Genomic DNA, 24824 nt, shown 5'->3' with positions numbered 1-24824 from the left:
TCAATAAAACACCTCCACAGATGGACGAATTTATTGTCTTTATGGGAGCTCAGGTCGGTTGCGTGGAGGTTTGGTTCCCAAACAAATTCAAACTCTGTTAAGAAGTGATATGAAAACAGAAAGTAGGCTTCTCCGCCCCTATGTATTTTGATTATCTATCCATCCATTTTTCGTACCGCTTCTCCTCACTGGGGTCGTGGGCATGCTGGAGCCTATCCCAGCTGAGAAACGGTTGTACACCCTGAACTGGTCGCAAGCCAATCGCAGTATTTTGATTATGACAAACTCAAACATATACCTACATTGAACATCTTACCTGCATGTGCATGTCCTTCGCCCACCAACTGTGATGTTAAACAACGAAGTAACTGTTAGCTGCCTATTTGCTGCAAAGACTTCCTGAAAGGTTAAAAATTGTGACCTCACAGGTTAACATGAGCTAATAGTGTTATCAGCATTACCTTCGGATAACCATCAGATATTCAAAGTTCGGCAAAGGTGACATGGAGCTGGGTGTTCGTCTTTCACGTGTCAGATGCAGAGCCACTTGACCGGCACACATACTAACTGATGCAATTCGGCAACTTGGTGATGAATAGCTGCCCCCACTAAGCTTGAAAATGAAACTTTTAAGTCGTCTAAGCCGCAGTAGGTGAAAATCTGCCATATGGAGACCATATAAAAAAAAAACCTGTTTAAAATAGTATTACCCTTGCCAAACGCTTTAAATATATATTTTATTTATAGGCTCCTTTCAAGCCACTCAAGGTCACCGTACACATAGTCATAATTAATATCAATAAAATATCAATTAAAATGGCAAATTAAATGGGGAATTAAATGAATAGGCAGTCCGGAATAGGTGTGTCTTGAGTTTGGATTTGAGGAGCATTAATGAGTCTGTGTTTTGGAGGTCAGGTGTTGTGAGTTCCAAAGATGGGGGGCAGAGCAGTTGAAGGCTCTGTCCCCCATGGTGGACAGGCAGGCAGAAGGGACAGTGAGGTGAAAGGAGGACGAAGATCTGAGAGAGCGAGAGGTTATGGTATCATGAAAGAGATCACCAAGATATGGCAGGGCAAGGTTATTGATGGTCTTGATGGTGCAGATCAGTATTTTATATTGGATGCAGTATTAGACAGGGTGCTAGTGGAATTGTTGCAGGGCTGGAGTGAGTGAGTGAGTGAGTGAGTGAGTGATAATACGGGCGAAAGAGCTTTTGAGAAGCTGTAGCTTTTGTAGTGACTTGTGGGTGAGACCTAACAGGAGATAGTTGCAATAATCCAAGCGGGAAGTGACGAGGCTATAAACAAGGACAGTAGTAGGGTGAGAGGTGAGGGATGGATGGAGGTGATTGATGTTTCATAAATAAAAGTATGCAGACCGAGTGATGTGTATGTGTGCTTGGAAAGAGAGTGTACTGTCAAGGATGACACCCAGACCCTTAATCTGAGGGGAGGGGAAAACAGTTATCAATTGTAATGGAAAAACTGTTAATTTTGGCTAGCATGGACTTGATACCTACGAGTAGGTTTTCAGTTTCATCACTGTTGAGTTGCAGAAACTTGGACGAGAACCAGTGTTTTAGTTCAGAGAAGCTTCCAGTTAGAGTGGAAGGGGGAAGAGTGGCATTGGGTTTGGTGGATACATAGAGCTGGGTATCATCCGTGTAACAGTGAAAGTGTAAATTGAAATCACGGAAAATATTGCCAAGAGGTAGGATCTAGGTGATAAAGAGGAGGGGCGCAAGACAGAGGCCTGGGGGACACCAGAAGAAACAGGGGGCGGCTGGGATTTGAATTATGTCATTTGAACTAACTGGGTGTGCCCGGACAGGTAAGAACTAGGGGGTCTAGTTGGCAAGTGGAGGGTATGGACCGACGGATGATTTCTGAAATGTCTATGGCAGAAGTCCAAGTAAAACTTGTGAGTGGACGGGCAGGGGGGGGGGCAGTGACGATGGACTAAGGAAGGAGGAAGTCGGCGGTGGATCCGTTTGATTTTTGCATTGAACAATGGCATGAGGGAATTACACAAAACAGATGACTACAAGTGGGAGGGAATGAAGTCCGGTGGGTGTGAAACATTGCCAAGCTGGGAGAATAGTGCCTGGGAGTTGCCTTCATTTTCATGGATTAGGGTTGTGTAGTAGATAGATTTGGCTTGAGTTAAACACACTTACCAGCATTTCTGAATCCAACAGAATACAATTGCAAGCATAAAATGTGTAGAAAATATTGTACGTAATGTAGGGGATGTACAGACTATTCCAGTGATTCCCAACCAGTGTGCCGTGGCGCACTAGTGTACCATGAGAGATCATCAGGGATGCCACGGGAAGTTATCCAATTTCTCTTAATCTGTCCAAAAATTTATATTTATCAATTATAATATATCTTTGTTCATCTATTTATGGCAGCGATGTATAGTGACAGGCAGAACAATTAATTGCTTTTTCATTGAATGGCAGAAGATACAATAAACCTGTGTATCCACTTGTCTCCATTCATACAATAGGATAAGTCATGGCTTCATAAATCAGCTGTGTGTTAAACTAAACAGGCCTAGATTTTACACATAGCAGATTTGTGAATAAATTGAGACGAGATCATCATTATTTCAGTATTTATACTTTTTGTGACATTTTTGTTTGGTGGTGTGAGATTTGTCTTAGGTAAAATGGGTGCCTTGGCTCAATAAAGGTTGGGAAACACGAGACGAGTCAACTTGTTGACCTAAATACTCCACAACGACGTTCAGGGCTTTCGTCAACCTTTCGCTAATCACATGTTTTTGCACTCCCTGAGGAAGAGGCAGAGCTGCAGCAACAAATGTGTGCGCTGAATAAAATGATTCCGTCATTCTAACTCATTGAAATTGGCTTCTGTTTCTGAATGTGCAGCTATGATAAGTGAGGGAGAACCAGATAAGGGTAAAAAAGACAGCAGGATTTTGAGCAGTTATTTGAACCACACTATCAAAGTGGATGGAGAACGCGGAATGTTTCCAGCGCACATAAAGAGTTCCGTGATTATTGGCATACACCGCAAATTCCTGCCATGCAGAACCCACTACTGTGGTGGAACAAGGACAGTGTCCCCGTTTGGTCAAGTTGCACAAACGAGGACTGGCTGTCCCAGCGGCAAGCACACCAAGTAAGAGGATTTTCTTTTTGGATGGCTGGGAATATCATCATACCACAGCGGGCTTCACGCAGCGCACGTCTATGATCATCTTTCGTAATGTGAATGTTTTTGTATTTGAGCTGTCCGTTGTTGGTGCATGTAGATTATTGCATTCTGCCCTCCTGTGATTTTTTAAATTATAGCTCTTTCCTGAAAAAAGCGACTCGTCGACATTGACTCGACTTTTATCTCAATAGTGTCAGCGTTAAAAAAAACAAAACATGCAACCCCTGAACGCACAGGTGTCAAACTCCAGATCTAGCCCGCCAAATAATTTCATGTAGCCCGCAAAAGAAAGTCACATGTGTCAACTTCAGTGATTTTTGCTAAGATTTTTACCAAAAGTTTCAAATCATAATACTGTATGCAATAAATAATAACTTTTATATATTGTACGCTTTTTTTTTTGTGACCAAACCCCTTTTTACAGTAACTTGTACAATATGTGAGCAAACGATTCTTGACTTCTGATTTCAAAATTGATTATCCATCAATTTGTTTTGTATACTGTATGTAATAATATGGTGAGCCAATGAAACATTTATATGATTTCTCATAACGGCCCTCCGAAGCAAACCGTACCCACAGTACAATGTGGCCCGTGACAAAAATTTGTTTAACACCCCTGCCCTAACATATTGCAATGTCTTTGTACATGCACATATCTTTAAGAGGCAGAGCCTGGTGGGGTGCCGTGTCACGTTGGTGTGTCTGGGTCTGAATGGCTGGATGAAAGCACTGCCGACCACATTTTCTGCATGAGTGTGCTTAGTGTGTTTTACTGCTCTTCTGGTGTTTCATAATTGGCTGTGGCTCTCCTTTCCCACACGCAAGGGCATTACATTACATTATACTGTAAAAATCCATTTAAAAAAAATAAAATAATATTGCTTAAAAACGTGAAACAGTGGGTGCACGAACAATGAACAGCGATATAGCGGGGAAACACTGGAATTCTTCATCCTTTATATATTTTGAGCTGCTGCTCCTCCGCATAGAGAGGAGCCAGAGGAGGTGGCCCGGGCATCTGGTTAGGATGCCCCCTGGCCGCCTCCCTGGTGAGATGTTCCGGGCACGTCAGACCGGGAGAAGGCCCTGGGGACCACGCAGGACATATCTCCCAGGTGGCCTGGGAACGCCTCGGGATCCCAGAAGAGCTGGACGAAGTGGATGGGCAGGGGGAAGTCTGGTCTTCCCTGCTTAAGCTACTGCCCCCATTACCCGACCTCGGATAAGCGAAGGAAAATGGATGGATGGATGGTTGGATATTTTGACCAACAAATGTCAGATAATTTTAAGACACCTGAGAAAATTTTTAAATTGTGAGGGGGGAAATGCATATATTTATATGGGTGTGTTTTCTCCAAGCAGTCCGGTTTCCCCCCACATCCCAAAAACATGCATGGTAGGTTGACTGAAACTCTAAATTGCCCGTAGGTGTGAATGTGAGTGCGAATGGTTGTGTGTCTCTATGTGCCCTGCGATTGGCTGGCGACCGGTTCAAGGTGTACCCCGGCTCTCGCCCGAAGATAGCTGGGATAGGCTCCAGCACGCCCGCGACCCGAGTGAGGATAAGCTGTAAAGAAAATGGATGGATGGAAATGCATATTGAGTCTCTGTTAATGTTGTGCTGTTGAAATGCCACATTCACTACAGTTTATGATCCATAAACACCAACATAAAGGCATTATCAAATTTGGGAGTCAGACTATGATGATTTTATGTTTGTTCTATTTAAGCAAATACATATTTACAATCCTGTGTCGCTGTCAAGTTGATTATTTTACAGAAAATTAACTATTAATTTCAAGATACTAGTACTATACTTCTGCGATTGGCTGGCAACCAGTTCAGGGTGTACCCCGCCTCCTGCCAGATGACAGCTGGGATAGGCTCCAGCATGCCCGCGACCCGCGTGAGGAGAAGCGGCTCAGAAAAGGGATGGATGGATGGATGGATAGTACTATACTTGTGGGTCTTGTATGGTTAAACAACCCACTTTATTGATCCTCCCTTACACAGCCAACTGGTCTCTTCGGTATTCTCAACAAAAGTGTCTGGACATGCCTGCTAGCACTATAAAACTCAAGGTGACAGAGCTTTTCAAGCAGTTGTACCCAAATCGTAAAAAAAAAAGAAAAAGAAAACAAATCTTATTTCTGCGAGCCCAAGACACTTGTGAAAGCTTTATGAAGTCGCTGAAAATGTTTTATTCAAATGAGCTTGTGGTTAACTTTCTTTCAGCCATGGACTGGTTTAAGCTTGGTACTTCGACAGCATTATGCCATTATGGTGAGGGGTGCTCTCAGGAGCACAAAAATAATATTTAAAGACCATTTTACACCTTACTTTTAACTTTATTCTCAGACCCGCGCCGATTTCAGAGAGTGCACAGAGAGAACCTATCAATACAGTAGCCCAAAAATGACAGGCGTTCTTCAATAATTCCTTGGTAATGACACCCTTGTAGGCACTCCTGGTGTTTAAAATGAATTCAATAACAAAGCTGCTCCTCTCGACTCAATAATACTGCAGCTGCAATCAGTGGACTCAGAGTCAGGCCTCATAGCCATGCTGGTCAATAGCTTCTTTTCAGCAAAGCCCAGCAGAGTCTGTGCCTATGCACTGACGAGTCATTATTCAGAGAGGCCTTGGAGTGCAATAACTGCAGCTGATCGCCCTCCCTGCCGTTGAGTCATTTGGAATCATTCATCATATCGTTTAGAGCCATTCAAAATGGATAGTGTAGGCCAGTTTTGGAAGATGTGGAAACATGCCTCAGCACAGTGCCCTCGTATATCACAGGCTGTTGAAAGGGACAAATGCTTTTTCAGTTATACATAGCACTGTAATCATCGTTGATCGCAACCCATAACATTTCATTTTGTCGTCATATATTATCAGCTTGGTTTTCGGGCATGTAATTAGAGTCACATCTTTTACTGGTCAACATCCAGATTTCTATGAAGGATGTGAAGGAAAGTTTGTTAGGACTTAGGAAGATATGCTGTAAGTATGATGCCATGAGAATTCTTTTTTACATTAAATTACTTAATCACCAAGCAGGACACAACATCAATAACAAGATCATTCTCGGTACACCCGCTCAATCTAATGGCCAACACATGACCTGTGTTACATTGTGGCTATGCAATGTGTTCAAGACATATCATATGAATGCATTTGTATGCATTCTGTTACAGTATGTACAGTAAACCCTCGTTTGTCGCGGAGGTTACATTCCAGAAAACCACCGCAATAAATGAAATCCGCGACCCATTATTTATTATACTATTATATAAATAATGAGTTCCATGTAAGGGATGTCAAAGTCATTTTTGTTGCGGGCCACATCGTAGTTATCGTTTCTCCCGGAATGCCTTTATGACTGTGAACCTACATAAATGTATGATTGCCTCACATAGTTACATATAAACAAAAAAATGGATGGATACGTTTTCAAATCAGAAGCCAGTAAAAAGTTGTTGGTTCAACTATGATTCCATTTATTTTGAAATGGCGATTGGTGACAAAAAGAAAAAACATCTTAACATTATTAAACGTGAGAGTTCTGAGGAGCCGGGTTCAATCGCCGGCCCCGCCTGTGTGGAGTTTGCATGTTCTCCCCGTGCCTGCGTGGGTTTTCTCCGGGCACTGCGGTTACCTCCCACATCCCAAAAACATGCGTTAATTGGAGACTCTAAATTGCCCGTAGGTGTGGCTGTGAGTGCGAATGGTTGTTTGTTTGTATGTGCCCTGCGATTGGCTGGAAACCAGTTCAGGGTGTACCCCGCCTCCTGCCCATGACAGCTGGGATAGGCTCCAGCACGCCCCCGAACCCTAGTAAGGAGAAGCGGCTCAGAAAATTGATGGATGGATATTAAACGTGAGAACAATTTTCAATTTTGGTGATTTAGCAAGATATACGAAGTCGACATACATTATTTGCTTTCACGGGCCACATAAAATTATGTGGTGGTCCAGATCTTACCTCCAGGCTTTGATGGTTTTTGTTCATTTGTTTTCTGAAATGTAAAAGTACCCCCAGGTTTTAGTTAATTTGTTTTCTGTAATGTAGAAGTGTTTCAGCTTTTGTTAATTTGTTTTCTGAAATGTAAAAGTGTTTCACAATTTGTTATACTGTTTTGCACTTCCAGGCCACTGTACATTTCACTCAGGAACTGTTGCAATTGGCACAGTATCCACAGTCATGAATAACCCATAAGTTACTTCTAACTACTGCTCCTCTGTTCATTTTCCCAGCCACTCTGCTGAGATGTGGCAAACGTGCTGTGAGTTCTATCTAACTAGTTGAGTGCATGCACATAGAGTAAGCAGAGCCATCTTCACACCTGCATTGAGCATTAGCAGCTCAGTATACGATTGTGTGGCAATGAGCACGTTCTGCAGAAACTGTGACGAGGATGTGACATAAAGCACGGGGGAATCATTATTGCTAGTCAGGATGTAGTTGTCTTAACAATATGTATGTGTGTGTGTTTGGCTTTCACCACACTGAGGTCAGATACAAAGTCATCTTATAATAATGTCTACAAATGATGTGTTTATGAGCTCATTGGGAGTAAGAGTGGAACAGGCACAACAGACTAAAAAGGAGATAGAATATTCTCATTACATTCCTCCAGGCAAATGCGTTTTGTATCCAGAAAGCTATACACATGATGATTCTACACGCACACAAATGTACAACTGGTGAACCTGGCAAGAGATCTCTCTCTATTTCTCATGGTTCACTAGGCTCGTTGGGCGTGAATTAGATTGCAGTCTAGACAGACGGTGAGCGTTGGATTTCCCCTGTTCTTGCAACAATTTGATGCCCTATGGGGGTATTCAGAGGGGTCAAACTCAAATTTGACAACTGAAGCAAAGCATGTGAGATGAGAACAGGCTGTCAGGTTGTGTCACCTCCTTCCGTCGTTTTTAATTTCTTTCAAGCTCTTTTTGACGTTCTGCTGGTTGACGGGGTCGGCTCTTTCTTCATGTCACCCATAAAGAATACATCACAGGCACAGGCCTACTCAGCTGGAACAGCCAGGAGGGAAGGTTAGATGACAACCATTGTTTTAATGAATGATAATGGGCGCCCTGCACTGCCATTAAGAGGGCTACAAACATACCAATAATATATCATTTGAACAATTTTCTCTCTTTTGATCAAAATCCGCAAAGGCCTGATTGGCAGATGTTTCTGGAAGATTATCCTGACCGATTATTCTGTGATCTGCAAAGATTTATTTATTTTTCCTCTCCCATCTGCAATGAAAACGGTTGGTCCTGAAAGTCGTAAATGCTAAACCTGTTCATGGTTTTCAATCAAAAATCTTTGTGTGTGAGCAACACCAAATTCGGAACAGACTCTTTGATTGTGATGTGAAACGGAACAATAGCCAATCAGGAAACAGCAAGTCATTCACCACAATAGAAATTTGCAAGCACATTGTTGTCACCAGATAAGTTAGCCTAGCTTCTTCTATTTCTTCTTCTGCCACTACTCTTTCTTCTTCTTTGTATTTTCTGAATATCAAGATGCCCTGTGTCACCATGCTTCATCTCACATGCCAGACCTAGTGCTATGAAAGACCTCTAGTTTGGGGTAGGAGACTCACGATTGTCGGTATGTGTATGGTGTGCTGCGTTGGTCATCTCGAGTAGCTTACACCATGCACTATAAAAGCGGTAAGAACCAACATGTACATTTTTACTCATTATGTGTGGGGATGCTTACATTTCAAGAATTGGTGAAGCTGTTAAAAATATGGTATGTGCGTTCCCACTTCACTCAAAAACTTCACACTTGGGTACTAGGGATTGTATTTATCCAGAAGACAGCTATCAAATATTGGTGATGACTTTTTTATTTTGATTTTCATGTATCGTTTGGCCTCAGTGAGACATGTCAATGACCTGTAATTTATTTGGACAGATAAAAAAAATTCACCTCACTTTGATTGCCATACTTATCTAGAGGATCATCAGATGAAAACATATTTCTCAGACACAAGCCAATCAATCCTTTTGCTTGGTTGCCACTTCAGTGTTACTGCAACATTGTCCCTCTTTTATTCATCTCACATAGTCCTTGCTGGTCATGTTCTATCACCCTAATATTTGCAGCATTACGGTGAAAACTCCCTAGCAAACATTGAGCCCACCCTAATTTCCGTATGAAGCCACTTCCAGCGGACTAATGCCCAGTGAAGTCATCTCCATCCAACTCCCACTTGTGGGACCCTGTAACTCTTTTTTTTCCTCTCTGCCCACAGCTCTTATCGCCTGGATAAAATCAACAGTGACATGCGTAACTACATCACCAATTTTGCTGCAGACTTAAGGTGAATCCATGAACATTGCCTCCCGTTAGCTCTCGGTAGCTGCCACGTTGCAGTGGTCTGATGCCAGAGGTGGCTGACTTGCTGCCATGGCTGACAATTTGTTAATGACGCCAATGGCAGCTCAATGAGAGATTACTTTGCAACTTTGTCATGCAGTAAATAAAAAACACAAAACAGTGAAACCTCTAAGATCGAACACATTCCATTCCGGAACAGGTTTTCTCTTGGGAAATAATGGAAATGGAAGTTATCTGTCGCAAAATTTGTGCCAATCCCTAAACTTTCATTAATTGTACCCATTTTAACATTTTTACCTGTTCGGCCCGCCAGACACTGTGCGATGCGGTCAAACCCCATTGCACTGAACTACTGCAAAACAATGAGACTTCCTGACCCATTTTGGCCACAAGCTTGGCTTTTTCATCAGCAGGCACATTAGAAATTATAAATATTGTTAAGTGGTGTTTATACACTGTATTTATATGGCTTGGGGCTGGCGCGGCCATTCTCTCTCACTCGCTTAAAATCTAGAAATGTATTTTTAGCGTGAGTGAAAGTTTATGCGCATTTTGAATGGCTGTGATCTGCGACGGTCTGCAAATTTTGAATCACGGCAAAACCAGAGACCGACTGACCGGCCATTCATGAAAACAGCTGCCAAACCACGCACACTGTGCAATAGTGTGCGTGCAATAGTGTCCTCAGTAACACTTCAGAAAACCAATGTCAGTAAATACAGTTCGGCGCTACATCCGTAAGTGCAACTTGAAACTCTACTATGCAAAGCAAAAGTCATTTATCAACAACACCCAGAAACGCCGCTGGCTTCTCTGGGCCCGAGCTCATCAAGATGGACTGATGCAAAGTGGAAAAGTGTTCTGTGGTCCGACGAGTCCATATTTTAAATTGTTGTTGGAAATTGTGGACGTCGTGTCCTCTGGGCCAAAGAGGAAAAGAACCATCCGGACTGTTATGGACGTTAAAAAGCCAACATCTGTGATGGTATGGGGCTGTGTTAGTGCCAATGGCATGGGTAAATTACACATCTGTGAAGGCACCATTAATGCTGAAAGGTACATACAGCTTTTGGAGAAGCATATGCTGCCATCCAAGCAACGTCTTTTTCATGGACGCCCCTGCTTATTTCAGCAAGACAATGCCAAACCCCATTCTGCACGTGTTACAACAGCGTGGCTTTGTAGTGAAAGAGTGTGGGTACTAGACTGGCCAGCCTGCAGTCCAGACCTGTCTCCCATTGAAAATGTGTGGCGCATTATGAAGCGTAAAATACGACAACGGAGACCCCGGACTATTGAACATCTGAAGCTGTACATCAAGCAAGAATGGGAAATAATTCCACCTACAAAGCGTCAACAATTAGTGTCCTCATTTCCCAAACTATTATTGAATGTTGTTAAAAGAAAAGGTGATGTAACACAGTGGTAAACATGACCCTGTCCCAGCTTTTTTGGAACGTGTTGCAGCCATAAAATTCTAAGTTAATGATTATTTGCTAAAAACAATAATGTTGATCAGTTTGAACATGAAATATCTTGTCTTTGTAGTGTATTCAATCAAATATAGGTTGAACGTGATTTGCAAATAATTGTATTCTGTTTTTATTTATGTTTAACGTCCCAACTTCATTGGAATTGTGGTTGTACATTAAAATAAAAGAAATAAATGAATACATGGATCTTTTTTTTTTATCATTAATAATCATCACACAAAGAATTTTAAAGAAGTTAATCTCTATAAAACCTATAAACCACTGTACACTGCTACAGTTACTATATACTCCTTTGATTATCCCCTTGGTTCATATACCATCTGGAGTATCTTTTCTCTTTTAACATTCTCCTTCTCTTAAGAGCCCTTGTTGACGCCAGTCTCTCTTTGCAATAAATGTTGCTAACATGAATTCTACCTTACCAGAGCTCTTATGAGTCAAATGATGGCATCTCATGTGACATCAAGGATAAATATCCATCTTTTGGAGTTAGTGTAGAAAAAACAATCCTAAAAAGACAAGTAAAGAGACAACTCTTTTGCCCATAAATATTTAATGCTGGTGTCATATATTACAAATTGAAAGTGTGAATTTCAAATTCCACAAACTCAAGTGCGTTTGACTCTAGAGGTTCCATTGTAACTGTTGAAATTCACAGTGACACGTTACAAAGCATAACACTGATTGAAAATACGGGCAGCATAATCTGTTTCAATTTTGTGATCAGAAATCTTGAACATTTCCGTAGATAGTCAGCTTTTACCTCATTGATATCTGGATGCTTTCATTTCGAATGGCGTTGCCAATATGGAGCAGAGAAGTTCCCGGCATGACATGATGTATTGACAGCCTTTTTTTTTTCCCATGACGCTGACATTTCATCTACTGCCAAGCACTTATTTCCATAGACGGTTTCTAACTCATCCTTACCTGCCACCAGAAAGCGGTCTGGCAGTGGGAAATTCCCATTTGTATTCTTAATGTCACTTGGTATTCTGAGTTTATTTACGGACCCTTTTTCTCCCTGCCTTTACATTAATTTGGCATATTCCTTCCTTGGTACAAAGTCCCAAACATCTATCCTCCTCTACTTGGTTGACTCATTTAATTGATGTGGTGGCTAACAGGGTTCTCTGTGAAGTGCTTGCTCACTAGCTACTTGTAGTTCCTGATTTGCATTTCCCTCATTTGCACACATTGATTTGATGTGTCAGCACAACATAAATCCAATCACTTTTTTAAAGTCACTTCTACAAAGAAGGTGTGTCTCCTTTTCAAGGAAGAAAGGTTATTGCCCTGAAACCAACAGCCATGCTGCAGAAATTTGTGGTTTAATTTTATTTAATTTCCTGACCAAAGAACTTGTCACGAGTGCCACTCCTGGCGTATTTCTATCTGTGTCTCTGTGTTCAGTCAGAGCTACCACTTGCAAACAGCCATGCACCCGAATATTTCCCTGGACCCGTCTGCACACTACAACTCTCCCAAGTTTCGCTCCAGGAATCAGAGCTACATGCGGGCAGTCAGCACCCTCAGCCAGGCCAGCTGTGTTAGCCAAGTGAGCCAGGTTAGTCTGCAAATTTGGTAGGTCTCTGTGTCTCTCATGTGTTTTTGTCCTTTCTGGTGGCTTTTGCTCCTCACAGGTGAGCGAAACGGAAATAAATGGGCAATTTGAATCAGTCTGTGAGTCTGTGTTCAGCGAGCTGGAATCCCAGGCAATGGATGCTTTGGACTTACCTGGCTGTTTTCGAACCCGGAGTCACAGCTACCTGCGAGCCATCCAAGCCGGCTACTCTCAAGATGATGAGTGCATCCCTCCCATGGCTTCCACTGTCACCTCCACCATCAGATCCACCACAGGTAAAAGGTCATGTACATCCTATTCAGCTGACACAAAAGCAGATGCTTGTATTTGCTATGAACTTGTGGTAATGGCTGGAGCAGCTGGCATAAAATTATTATTCTGTCAGATGTCTAATTATTGCATGACTTATTCCATGTTTCCATTGTTTTGGATGTAAGTAGGATTTTCATACTTAGAACCTTTGAGCTGTGCAAGTTCATCCTTTTGTATTTTGGATGCGTTGAGTCATCTGCTCGTCCATTGGATGCATCAGAGAGTAAAGCTATGAACCCTATTGAAAATCACGAGAGACAAATATCAGGCAACAGGCTTTCTACATTACATTTAATGTCTGACTTTCTCTATTATGCCACAAGGTGAATGCACTGACTTTTACTGTAAATTGGGCAAAAATATGGTGAACGTGTTGTATGAATTATCCACTTGTAAATCCAGTTCACAATGTGCTGCAAATCTTTAAATGTCACAGGATACACTTTGGGATTTCCATGCCCTTGGGTTGTTTTCAGTATCATATGACTATTATGCAACTTGGATTTAAAAAAAAAAAAAAAAAAAAACAGCCGACATTGAATGTACACATTTTGAAACATTCACAGTGTCGTCAGTGTAATCACCCCTCACGTATAAAAACTTGTTACAGTTAATCTAACACCTCCATTTATTTCTGATACTAAGGCGTGAATATTAATTGGAAGCTGCTGGTGGTTTCATGACCTCTCGATTATTGGATTCTTCAAGGAAACGATACGTCCAAGCACAGATGAAGACAGGGGGAAGAAAAGAAAAGAAGAGAACGTGCCCACGAAAGAAGTCTAAATGGATTCCACCCCTCACCACACAACAACATGTAGATTAACATAGGGAGCGTTAGAGGTGTGTCCATCTGGAGATGTGCTTATTATCAATACTTCATCCCTATTGGTGCTTGCTTACACTGCTTTCTCAGTAAAGTTAAGTAAACTTGCATTTTAGGGGGCGAAACTTGATAATTGAATGATTTTATTTAGGTCAAGAGGCAATTAGAGTTTGGAATGAGTTGGTCAGAGTGAACATCACATTTTCAATAGGGTTCATACTATACTTCCTGATTGATGGAAAAATGTTTGGAAGCTGTGCTCATCTTTGCCTCTTTTCATAGCACAAAGTTCATGTTTTTGGATCTTAGCTGATAGCAGAACAGCATGCATTTTTTTTTAAACATCCTTTATGTGATGAATATTTTTTCTTTTGTGTTCTAGCCGCTAGAAAGTTGTCCTTTGTGCATTGAAAAGATGTTAAGAACGCATGCCAAATTTTTAATGTTGAGAAGGCAGTGTAAACCGTCAACAGAAATGAGTCAAAATGGGAGTGCTTTATCAACATTATGGAAACATTATGGTAATGTCTCATGGAATTACAGAGTGTAAAACATAAATATAATCTTTAGAATAGATATTTGTGCAAGTTATTGAAATAGCAATAATAACATTTGCGTTGTTGCGTTAGATTTATGCTGTAATCTCGTTTTGACTCATGGCAATTAGTGCATGACTTGATATTACTGCTCTGTGGCAATATAAAGCACATTCTCTCCAGCTGCTCACACCTGTGGCCATATTACAAATACATATTTACATTTGTCTTCCAGACAGAAATTATGTGCAGGAAGACTCTTGTTTACTCAACCAAGCCAGGGCACATGAGGATGTGGCAGCAGATAAAGCCCCTTTGGCACATGATGATCTAGGCTGCCCCATCAGAAGAGACAGGTCTTGCCACCAAGATAACCTGGTGGCTGCAGCCAAACCTCTGTCTGGACCACCAGTCTCTCCAATTCTCTTCAGATCCCCGAGACATACTGGACAAGAAAGGCCTTCACCAAAAGCTATTCAGGCCAGTATTAAAGACTCAGCGACATTGGCTGCAGCTATCAGCATGCAATGGAAGGAGGAGGTGTCTGCCATGCGTCTAGAGCTAGCTGAACTCAGAAGGGACCTCTGTAAAGAACTTCGTGCTTTCAACATCAATTTCAATACATTTACAAGTAATTACAACACATGGTCTCCCCAAAGTTGTAAAATGCCAGTAGGGGTGGGTTTGGGTGGAAGTGTTGCGGCAGAGACAATGACAGGTGCCCATGCAGGATTCGGTGCTGAAGGATTTGGAACATCAGGAGCAAATCAAAGCACCAGGGGAGCTAAGGAGAAAATAAAAAATGTATCTAAAGTTTCAGTAGGGACTCAGGCAAGAAGCAAGACATTGGTGCGGCAAAGCACTGCAGATGCAGCCATCAATTGTCCAGAAGAGAAGGAGAAAAAGAAAGTGACACAAAAAAAACTGCCAAAGCAGCTTTCTATGGATCCAAGCATTCTTGCACGTCCACAGTCAATGTATGTGGAAAGTGCTATTCCCCTTTCCTTGGATCCAATGATCCAATTTTCTGCTAGAGCAGCCAAAACTAAGCCTTTAGAATTACCCAAGGTGGGCCCCTCAGTAAAACTAGAAACAGAACTAGAGCTGCCTGACCAGGGTGCTGGGAGATCAGATGATCCTGTAACAAAGAAGTCACTCACCTCTGATGGTATGGTGCTGGTTGCAGAATTATCCCTTGAAAGGCTACAGGATTTGGTGACAGTTTACCAAGACATGGTCATCACGCCACAGCAAAGCAGTGGCAAAACGTCAAATGATTACCACTTGGATACTAAACCATCTCACCAAATGGGATTGAAATCCACAGAATTTGACCAGATTGAGAGAGAAAATACCCACCTCCCATATCCAGTCCCTGTGGTTACAGTGTCTTCACCAGAAGAGCATGAGTATGACATTGCATCAGATTCTGAGTTCCTATATCATTTTGCTGGAGACAAGCCAAATCCAATGCTAGTGTCGCCAACAAATGCAGGATTACAAGAGTCAAGTGGAACAGACCCAAGGGGATCAGAACCAAAAGCAATAGACTTATCAATGGCATCAACGTCCGACTCCATTAACGAAAGCCAGTTGGTAGTTCATGATGCACCCACAAGTGATCATGATACTGCTCCATCATTTAATGTGGAGAAATATCCTTCCATTGTGGTGGCAGAGTACTTTGACATAGATTCTCCAGAGAGTCCAACTCACAGCGATCCAAATCCTGACCCCATTGTGTCCCTTCCAGTTAGTCACATTGGTCCTGCCTCTGCGCAAATGCAACCAGATTCAACCTTTTCATTTAGTTTACCACAGACTCAACCAAACACTGAATCAGAATGGGAAGACTCAGAGTGGCCACCGCTTCCCGAACCGCTTGATAGCACACCAATATATCATGCTGATCTGGTTCACTTTGACTTAGTCATGCTGACTTCACTAGATCAAGATGATCTTGATTCAGTGTTCATGGACCCTGAACCAGAGCCATTTGGCCTAAGTATAGACTCACCATCTATTTTGGATTTGGACAATCCTTTCTGCCAATCAGATTGTTCCCAAATACTCACTGCAGAGCCTGCCACGCTATGCCCGTCAGATCAGTCATTGTCACAAGATGCTGTCTGCTTTGAAACAGCTACGGAGTGTTGCTTGGATTCTGAGCCCCATGGTAATGTGTCAATATTACAGAAAACCCCACTACCACAAGTCACTGTCACAATATCACCTCCAAGTTCACTATCCCCTGATACCTCATTGGAAATGGACTTTGGACCCACAAGTCCATCACCAGATCCTTTGTTATGTGATATTGATCCACCTTCACATGATCCAGAGGATGTAGTGGGACCATCATTAGTCCAGTCAAGCATGAAGCCTTATGAGATAATAGAAGAGTCTCTTGGGACCATGGAGTATTCCCAGGGGCATGGGGAATTTGTAAAGGAAAAGACCACAAATAGTCCAGATCGGTCTTTGTACGAGGAAGCCTTTCTATGGTACCGGTGGCAGAAAAGGACCCAGAAGAAAGAATCAGTACAGAGGAGTGCTAGTGTGGAACTTTGGAGTGGGCGATATGAATACAACAGTGCCGAAATCACATATGTATCTCTCACACTGTGAAGCCGCAGTTCAGTCTCAGCAGATAAAATGTAGCCCAATGTATATCCATAACTCATAGTTAATAGCTGCCAGAGTGATGTAGAGCAATGGAGTGATCCAAATGTAATAAGATCATTGGCATTCAAAGCAAGGACTTCTGCATAATATTCCACAGAGAACTGTATTTATAGCATCGAGAGCTATCATATTCTAAGAACTGTCTTCAACTGTGATAAATTTACAATAAGGATTCAAGGTTTAATGGAAATGTTGTATCGGATGGCAACTACAAGAAAATGACTGCTGTAAAGGGCTCAGTCATGTTTCGAGGATAAATAATACAACATCCGTCAGTTGTTTTGAGGCACTCTCTTAAACTATGAAAATGCTGCAGATGACTGGAAAATTGAAAATCTGCAGTGACAATGGAAACCTTCCTTTCTTTTGGTTGTATGTGTATTTTCACTCCGAGGTGGAGTGAGATAATTTGGACAGTTATTATATAACTATGAATTGCAAGGGTGTTTACTGTGTGAGCTAATGGGTCGACAAAGTCGTATGAAATATTTGCTGATGATAATCTATAATTCTGGAATACTATTAAAGAAAGTTCATTCATGCTCAAATATATTCCAAAAGTAAAACCGTAATAGCATATGCTGTAGATATACTCTAGCTCGAAATACAAACAATTCACATCACATATGATAAGATGGAAACAATGTAAGAGTAAACCTATTCTAAAATACTCCATAAATCAGTCACCAAAATAACAGTTAAAAAAAAAAAAAAAGGTCATGTTGAGTGCTGATATTGCTTATTTTTACGGTAAAACATTATCATTGGGCTCAGGAATTTTAAGACTAAGAATGTAATTCCACAGTATGAGTATAATGGCATAATAATCTAGAATAGTTCTGGACATTATTGTGTGGATATTTATTTTGGGACATGTGACAAGGAATGATGACACGCATTTGGTAATGTTGAATGGCATCTTCAGTAATTCAAACTGTGCCATGCCTCACAGTATGCATTTGAGCCTATTTGTAATTTCTGCTTTATAATCAGTGCAATTAAAAGCGCCTAGATAGTCACTGATGGCACAATTCTATTAAGACTAGGGAACATCTGAAAAGACAGATCAATCATAAGATATCTTTGCTGTGTGTCAATTAATGGGCTCCACATCCCCACTGAATCCTGTGCTCTAATAAAGCACACTGCAACAAAAGGAACCTTTGAGCTGAGCATCAGTGAGCTTCCAGAAAAATGATTTTTTTTTCTGCACTTTATGAAAGTTTGCTAAATTGGCTGAGGCAGAAAGATTTTTAAAGCGATGCGAAGTTAATTGCTTGTATTGTTGTATTCGTTTTGTCATTTCAGCAGCAAAGCCCATCTTACTTTTACCCCCTCATCCATATCCAACTTTTCATATTACAAAACATCTATGCCAACAAAATGTAATATAACATGTGCTCCCATATTATACAACTTTTTTATCAAACGAAATGGAATAGAACTGTGTCAAATAAATGACCTTGTAATGAAAGTCATTCACTGAGGCCAAAATTCAAATCTGAGACTGTAAAATATCTGCTTTCAATTAAATACTCACAATTGTGAACAATATGGGTGCTTCTTTTTTGGTCACAGCAGATAATTAAGAGATTGTTTTGATCTTAATTTCAGAAAAAAAGGTGAAAAAGTAATCACAGTCTTCCTCTTCATGATTAATAGTCAGATTTGTTGTCCTTAGGACTATACTCCAGTGAAGAAATATTATACATTATTTTTACAATTAAAAACAGTTCTCAGCTGTGTTAATACAATGTCTGCAACAAAATACCCCAAGGATCAAGAACTACAGTGCACCTCATTTTTTTACGCCTCCTGAAACTTTTGAAGGTGTTGTCCAGTCACGTGAAAATCAGCAGCTGTTGATCCGGGCCACTCTACTGCGGAACCAATGCCAAGTACAGCTGTCATTACCATGACTACTGGGGTGGAGCTCCAAGTTGGACAAGGCAAGCGGCTTCTACTTGTAGAAGTGGAGCCAAGCGTGCGAAAAAAGAAAGCATCCGTAAAGACAATAATAAGCATTTTCACTTGTGGAAGCAGCACTTCATAACTACACTTCATACATATATATACCTGTCAATTAGTGTACAGATCAATGCATGTGGCGCATGCGTTCGACACATTGTCAAACACAAACAGCTCAATGCAGCTCTGTAGTTTCACATTTGATGATGCACTCCAAAAGCTCTGCTATTTGTATACAAGCAATTAAAATGTGCATTTTCCAATATATGTCCTTTTTAAAAAAATTTAAAAAAATAAAAAAGATCGTGGAATTAATTTGAAAGGACTTGAATTTTAAAAATGGTATGGTATACCAATAAATCATTAAACATGATTTCATGACGACTTACATTACAGTTAAATAGTGATGACACAAGGCAGCGTATGTCTAAGCTGATATTTATTCGATCTGTTGCTTTGGGTCCATTTATTTCTGCAACAACTGCAAGACAAAAAGTCTAATTCATTTGTTGTAAAGATAAAAAAATTTTGTCATTCTGACTGATGGGAACATTCATGGCAATAAATATATTTGAAGGTACTGTAATTGTATCATTAGTTTCAACCTAAATTATTATAATAATGCCCAATATTTAATATGATTTTTTTTAGAGACATATATGAAGTTATGGTAGACAGACTACTCTGTATTTGTTACAAAGTGACACCCACTGTGCAGGAAGAGCCCCAAAGCCAGCACTACTGTGTATGGATCCACTCACCATGTAAAGTGAATGGATAAACAAAATGAATGTTTGGGCTAATATGCCCATGCCTCTGAATGTCCACCCCACTCCCTTGTTTTCAGGCATCCAGTTCTGCCTCCCCTCCAACTGCAGCAGTATTGACCAGACTCCTCAACATCCCCCAGGTAAAAATAAATAAATAAATAAATAAAAAGAAGAATGATTTTTTTTTTTTTTTTTTTAATAAAAAAAAAACAAAATGAAGAAATGCAACCTGGAGGACCCACAAGTCTAGTTCTTTATACAGTATGTGTCAATAATGTGTTGTGTGCTTAGTTGTTACACATTTGTTATAATCAACAAATATCCCTTAATCTGTTTGTACCGAAGAGCTAAAACTATCTATAATGTGCAATGATAACATGTGACATGGGACCAATCTTCCTGTATTGATGGATTTTGGTCGGTGTAATCACTGACTTCTCCCAGGCAGCGCAGTTCCATATCATTGATTCATCAAGTGTATTGACCCTTTTTTGAATCTACTCACTCACTAATGGCTGTTGGAGAGTTACAGGTTCTCTTCATGTTGAGTTCAATGTTCTTTAATTGAGAGTGACTGCAGCCATAAAATACTTTCGATTGTTGAGAGGGTTTTGTCTGCCATCGATATTTTTATGACTGCATCATTGTCTGATGATGATGTGATATCTCCCTTCAGACCAGTTTACAATATCACTGTACAACATTTTGTTACATTCAGTGGCACAAAAACTTTGGGGGAACAACATACAGTATATATCTAATGTACAGCAAACCCTAACATTAATCTTACCCCAGCCTAATTATGAGTGCATTATTTTTGGTGAATGGTATTTTTGAGTAGCAAAACATGCTATGTGGTTAGTTTTTTAATTTTTTTTTGTTTTTTTTTACGTTTTTGATGTCAGAAATTATTCATCTTTTTTTAAACACAGTACAGCTATAATTTATTATTTCAATTTATTTCAGTCGATTGAAATACTCTAAGAAAGGAATGAAAACGGCAAATGTTGTGAATTTACAGTTGATATAAAAAATCTTCTCACCCCCGTTCAAATTCCAGGCCAGAATTAACCAATCATATTCAAACTCATGTTTAATGGGAGTCAGCACACACCTGCCACTGTTAAAATCCCTCTGATTAACCCCAAGTAAAGTTGTTCTAGTAGGCTTTTCCTGACATTGTCATGCTTTCAAGCAGGTTTTGTGCTAGGATGGACTGGTACTTGGAACTCTTCATAATTCCCTCTACCTTGACTAAGGCCCCATTTCCAGCTGAAGAAAAACAGCCTCAAAACATGATATTGCCACATCCGTGCTTCACTGTAGGCGTGGTGTTCTTTTGGCGATGTTGTGCAGTGTTGTATTTGCGCCGAACACACCTTTCGGAATTACGGCCAAAAAGTTTAACCTTGGTTTCATCGGACTCTAACACATTTTGCCACATGTATTTGGGAGATTTCAAGTGTGTTTTGGGAAAGTTTAGCAGGGCTTGAATATTTTTCTTTGTAAGATAAAGCTCCCGTCTTGTCACCCTACCCCTTAGCACAGATATATGAAAAAGACGGAAGACTCACATGTACCAAACAGCCAGCACTTGCCAGAAATTCCTGCAATCCGTCAATGCTCCTGTCAGCCTCTTGGCAGCCTGCCTGACCAGTTTTCTTCTCATCTATTAATCAATTTTGAAGGGATGTCCAGTTGTTGGTAATGACGTTGTTGTGCCATATATTCTCCTATTAAGGACGACTGTCTTCACTGTATTCCATAGTATATTGAATGTGTTGTAAATTAATTTGTATGCCTCGATTGACTAATATATTTGAACAATGAGATCCCTCTGATGCGCTTGGAGCTCTGTGGCGCTTTGCTTTAAGATTTGACTACAAAAATGTCAGGAAAAACATACGATAAAATTTAACTTTATTTGAGGTTAATCCAAGGCATTTTGAATGGTGGCAGGAGCTGACTCCCTTTAACGTAACAATTGTTTAATTTCGAACAAAGCCACATTCCCATATATAAGAGCGTCTGCACACTTGTGCAACTACTTTATCTCACTTGTTAATTTTTACTTCCCCTCTCTAAAATATTTTTTCAATTGAGTTGTACAGATTATAGTTCACATCAATAGTAAAAAAACATATTGAAATAATTTAGCTTGGTCTCAATTTTCTACCTCATAAAAAACCTTGGATTTGAACAGGGGTGTGTAACAAATCTGTAACAAATCTTTTGCCACTTTCTTGTGTTATTTGTAATATAGGTGAATGCAAATAGACAGAGTGATGAGCATGTTGCCACAAACAAATGTAAGGTGATTTGATCCACACGCAGACTGGCTTGTTTTGGCTCACTTCCTATGTTGTTGAACGTGCTTCAAGTGCACTGTCCCAAACGAGTAAAAAAGGCTGTATTTATCTATCAACTGTAACTATATCTTCATTATTTGACTTAGCCCTGGTTTAAAGTTATTGGTTACATTGTTCTGTTTGAGGTTTTACTTAGCACCCAGGGCGGAAACGTGTGTAATGGCTTTTTATTGGTATTTTTCTTATTCCTTGGTTTCTACCAGCAATACAAAGCGACAGTGCTCATTATGTTTTGTTTACAGTCCATCGTGCTTTCCCTATCATTTACATATCCTTAATAGCCGGCTGCAAAACAAAGTGCTGCATTTGCTTTTCAGTGATAAATCCACCAAAGGAGAAAGACTCCTAATGGTGTGTCACTCAGCTACCCCCACCTCACCATCATGTTAGCTAGTCCAGATACAGCAGTCCTAACAGAGATGGAGCGGTTGACTCATTGCCATGTGTTTATCAGCCTCGCCAATAGCACGCTAGTTGTTTGCACTTGTGAAAGAAAGTGAGAAAAATATTACATTCCGTGTTGTCTGTTATCGGCATAGCTTTTACTAACTGTTAATGATATTTCGTCAAGGTCACATAGCCAGGCAAAGAAATGCTGCTGCATTGCTTAGCACAGTTATGCAAACATCATATGTATGTCGTATTCTCCTCATATACAGTATGTTTATCTCCTAAAGGCACACGAGATATGGGGTACAATTAAAATTATTTGGGGGGGCAGGGGTAAGTCAGCCTTTAAGGACTTGAGCCTGAGGGCAAGTTTTGTCGTCCACAATATTAAAGTCTCTTTTTTGGGAGTTTTGTTTCTGGCCTTGAGCAGGGTCCCAAATAATAATATAATTTAAATATATAAAATAAAGATAGCAGTCCCACTCACTCTGTCAATTTCCCCCTTTGGGAGACCTTTACAAGCATCTATCACGGTTTTAATCTGGAGACGGGAGAATCTCTTTGAATGTTCTGTACTATGTTTCCATATTCCATTGTTGAATTCATTAGGTGAAAACTTTGTAGAGGAGTGTCAATTTTGTGTCAATTTCCTTAAATGCTATTGATTAATTGTAAGTTCCACACAATTGTCAGTTTGTTCAACAATCAAAGTAATCAACTAATTGTTGATTATGCTCATACCTTGCCCAAACTGTGCAAAGAAGTGAATCCCTGCTCTCACAGGACTCAACTGTCACATTGAAATAGATGACTGGTATACTTCATAATGGATTTATGGTCATTTCTTTTTCTATTATCACCCACCAAAATCTGACCATATGTCCCTTGTTATTTTCCTTCAAAAGTCTAGTTCAACTTTTAACACCAGATTTTTACCCTAAAGTAATCTCCGAACGGGAAGTAAACTAAGTCACAATTTTTTAACACAGGCCCTGTAGCCTGATATGGTTAAAGACTTCCTATAGAGCAGAATTGCAGGTATTAAATCACATACCAGAGGGAACATTCAGTGAAGTTTGGCCCATTTAGGGTCTGGTGTCTTGATGCAGTTTTCTGTTACCCTGTTGGTAGGCCAGCCTTTGACCATAACATTGCCTCTCAAATTGTCCAGATGTATTAATCCATGATGTTTTGTGGGGTGGAAATCTGAACAAATCCTCTGCAATGTCATTTATTTTTATATTTTGACACTATGATGAATTGTTTTGTGGTCACTGTGGTGCACATGGTATGGAGAACTGCTGCAGATTGTGGGTGCCTTTACATGACAATGACCTAAAAATGGGAGTGTTTTTTCTTTCTTCAATAGACCACAATGTCAAACTGTTTCCCATTCATATGGACCTGTCAAAGCAACTGATAATGCAGTAATATGTATGCCAGGTGATGTCACTTTGTCAGGAAACACTACGCATATGTGAACCAATTGCTTGACCTCCCAGGTCTTATCCAAACGCATATACATTCCTGTGTGTCAGGGAATGCAGTACATGTACACTTTGCTTCACAATCAACGAGTATTTTCCATCCATCCATTTTCTGTACCGCTGAACCTCACGAGGGTAGCGGGCGTGCTGCAGCCTATCCCAGCTACTGTATCTTCAGATGGGAGACGGGGTACACCCTGAACTGGTCACCAGCCAATCGCAGGGCGCATATAAACAAACAACCATTCACACTCATATTCACACCTACAGGCAATATAGAGTCTTCAATCAACCTACCATGCATGTTTTCGGGATGTGGCAGGAAACCAGAGTGCCCGGAGAAAACCCACGCAGGCACAGGGAGAACATGCAAACTCCACACAGGCGGGGCCGGGAATTGAACCCCAGTCCTCAGAACTGTGAGGCAGATCTACTAACCAGTTGTCACCGTGCCGCCTCAACTGCTATTTTGATGAACACAAATGGAACAACAATGCTGTGGCCCCCCATTGTTATTTCCAGAAACGTTCACTTAAAAAAAACAAAAACAAGGGCTCTTTTCCAACATTTTAAATCAGCCCCCCCCACCTCCCACCCCACCCCCATACACACACACACACACCGCCGCCGATTTGTTTCAGAGGGCCAAAATGCCCTCGGAGTGGAAAAACGTGCCTCAAAACAACTGTGAACACACTTTCAAAGTTGTTCCGCCGCCCATGGAATCAACATTTATGTAATAACATGACAAAAAGTTTAACAAAAATGTTAAATAAAATACATCACACTCACCAGAGATGCTGATTATTCAATTTATTCACGTGCAAAGTTTGCTACAGACATGTTTTCCT

The 24824-nt window shown here is 40.7% G+C and overlaps 1 protein-coding gene across 1 annotated transcript in view; it reads left to right on the top strand.

Moving 5' to 3' along the window:
• The window catches only part of dlgap2a (discs, large (Drosophila) homolog-associated protein 2a), a 175965-nt gene that overhangs the window by 133798 nt on the left and 17343 nt on the right, over nt 1-24824 (top strand). Inside the window, exons 5-8 of the mRNA XM_061696775.1 lie at nt 9467-9535; nt 12459-12612; nt 12689-12905; nt 19805-19867. Coding sequence (XP_061552759.1) covers nt 9467-9535; nt 12459-12612; nt 12689-12905; nt 19805-19867 — 503 coding nt within the window. The remainder of the gene's footprint in view (nt 1-9466; nt 9536-12458; nt 12613-12688; nt 12906-19804; nt 19868-24824) is intronic.

This window comes from Phycodurus eques, chromosome 14, assembly GCF_024500275.1.
Source record: "Phycodurus eques isolate BA_2022a chromosome 14, UOR_Pequ_1.1, whole genome shotgun sequence".
In the NCBI taxonomy this organism is placed as follows: domain Eukaryota; kingdom Metazoa; phylum Chordata; class Actinopteri; order Syngnathiformes; family Syngnathidae; genus Phycodurus; species Phycodurus eques.
The sequence above is the reverse complement of the archived record's forward strand: the minus strand, read 5'-3'. Positions and strand labels throughout refer to the sequence as shown.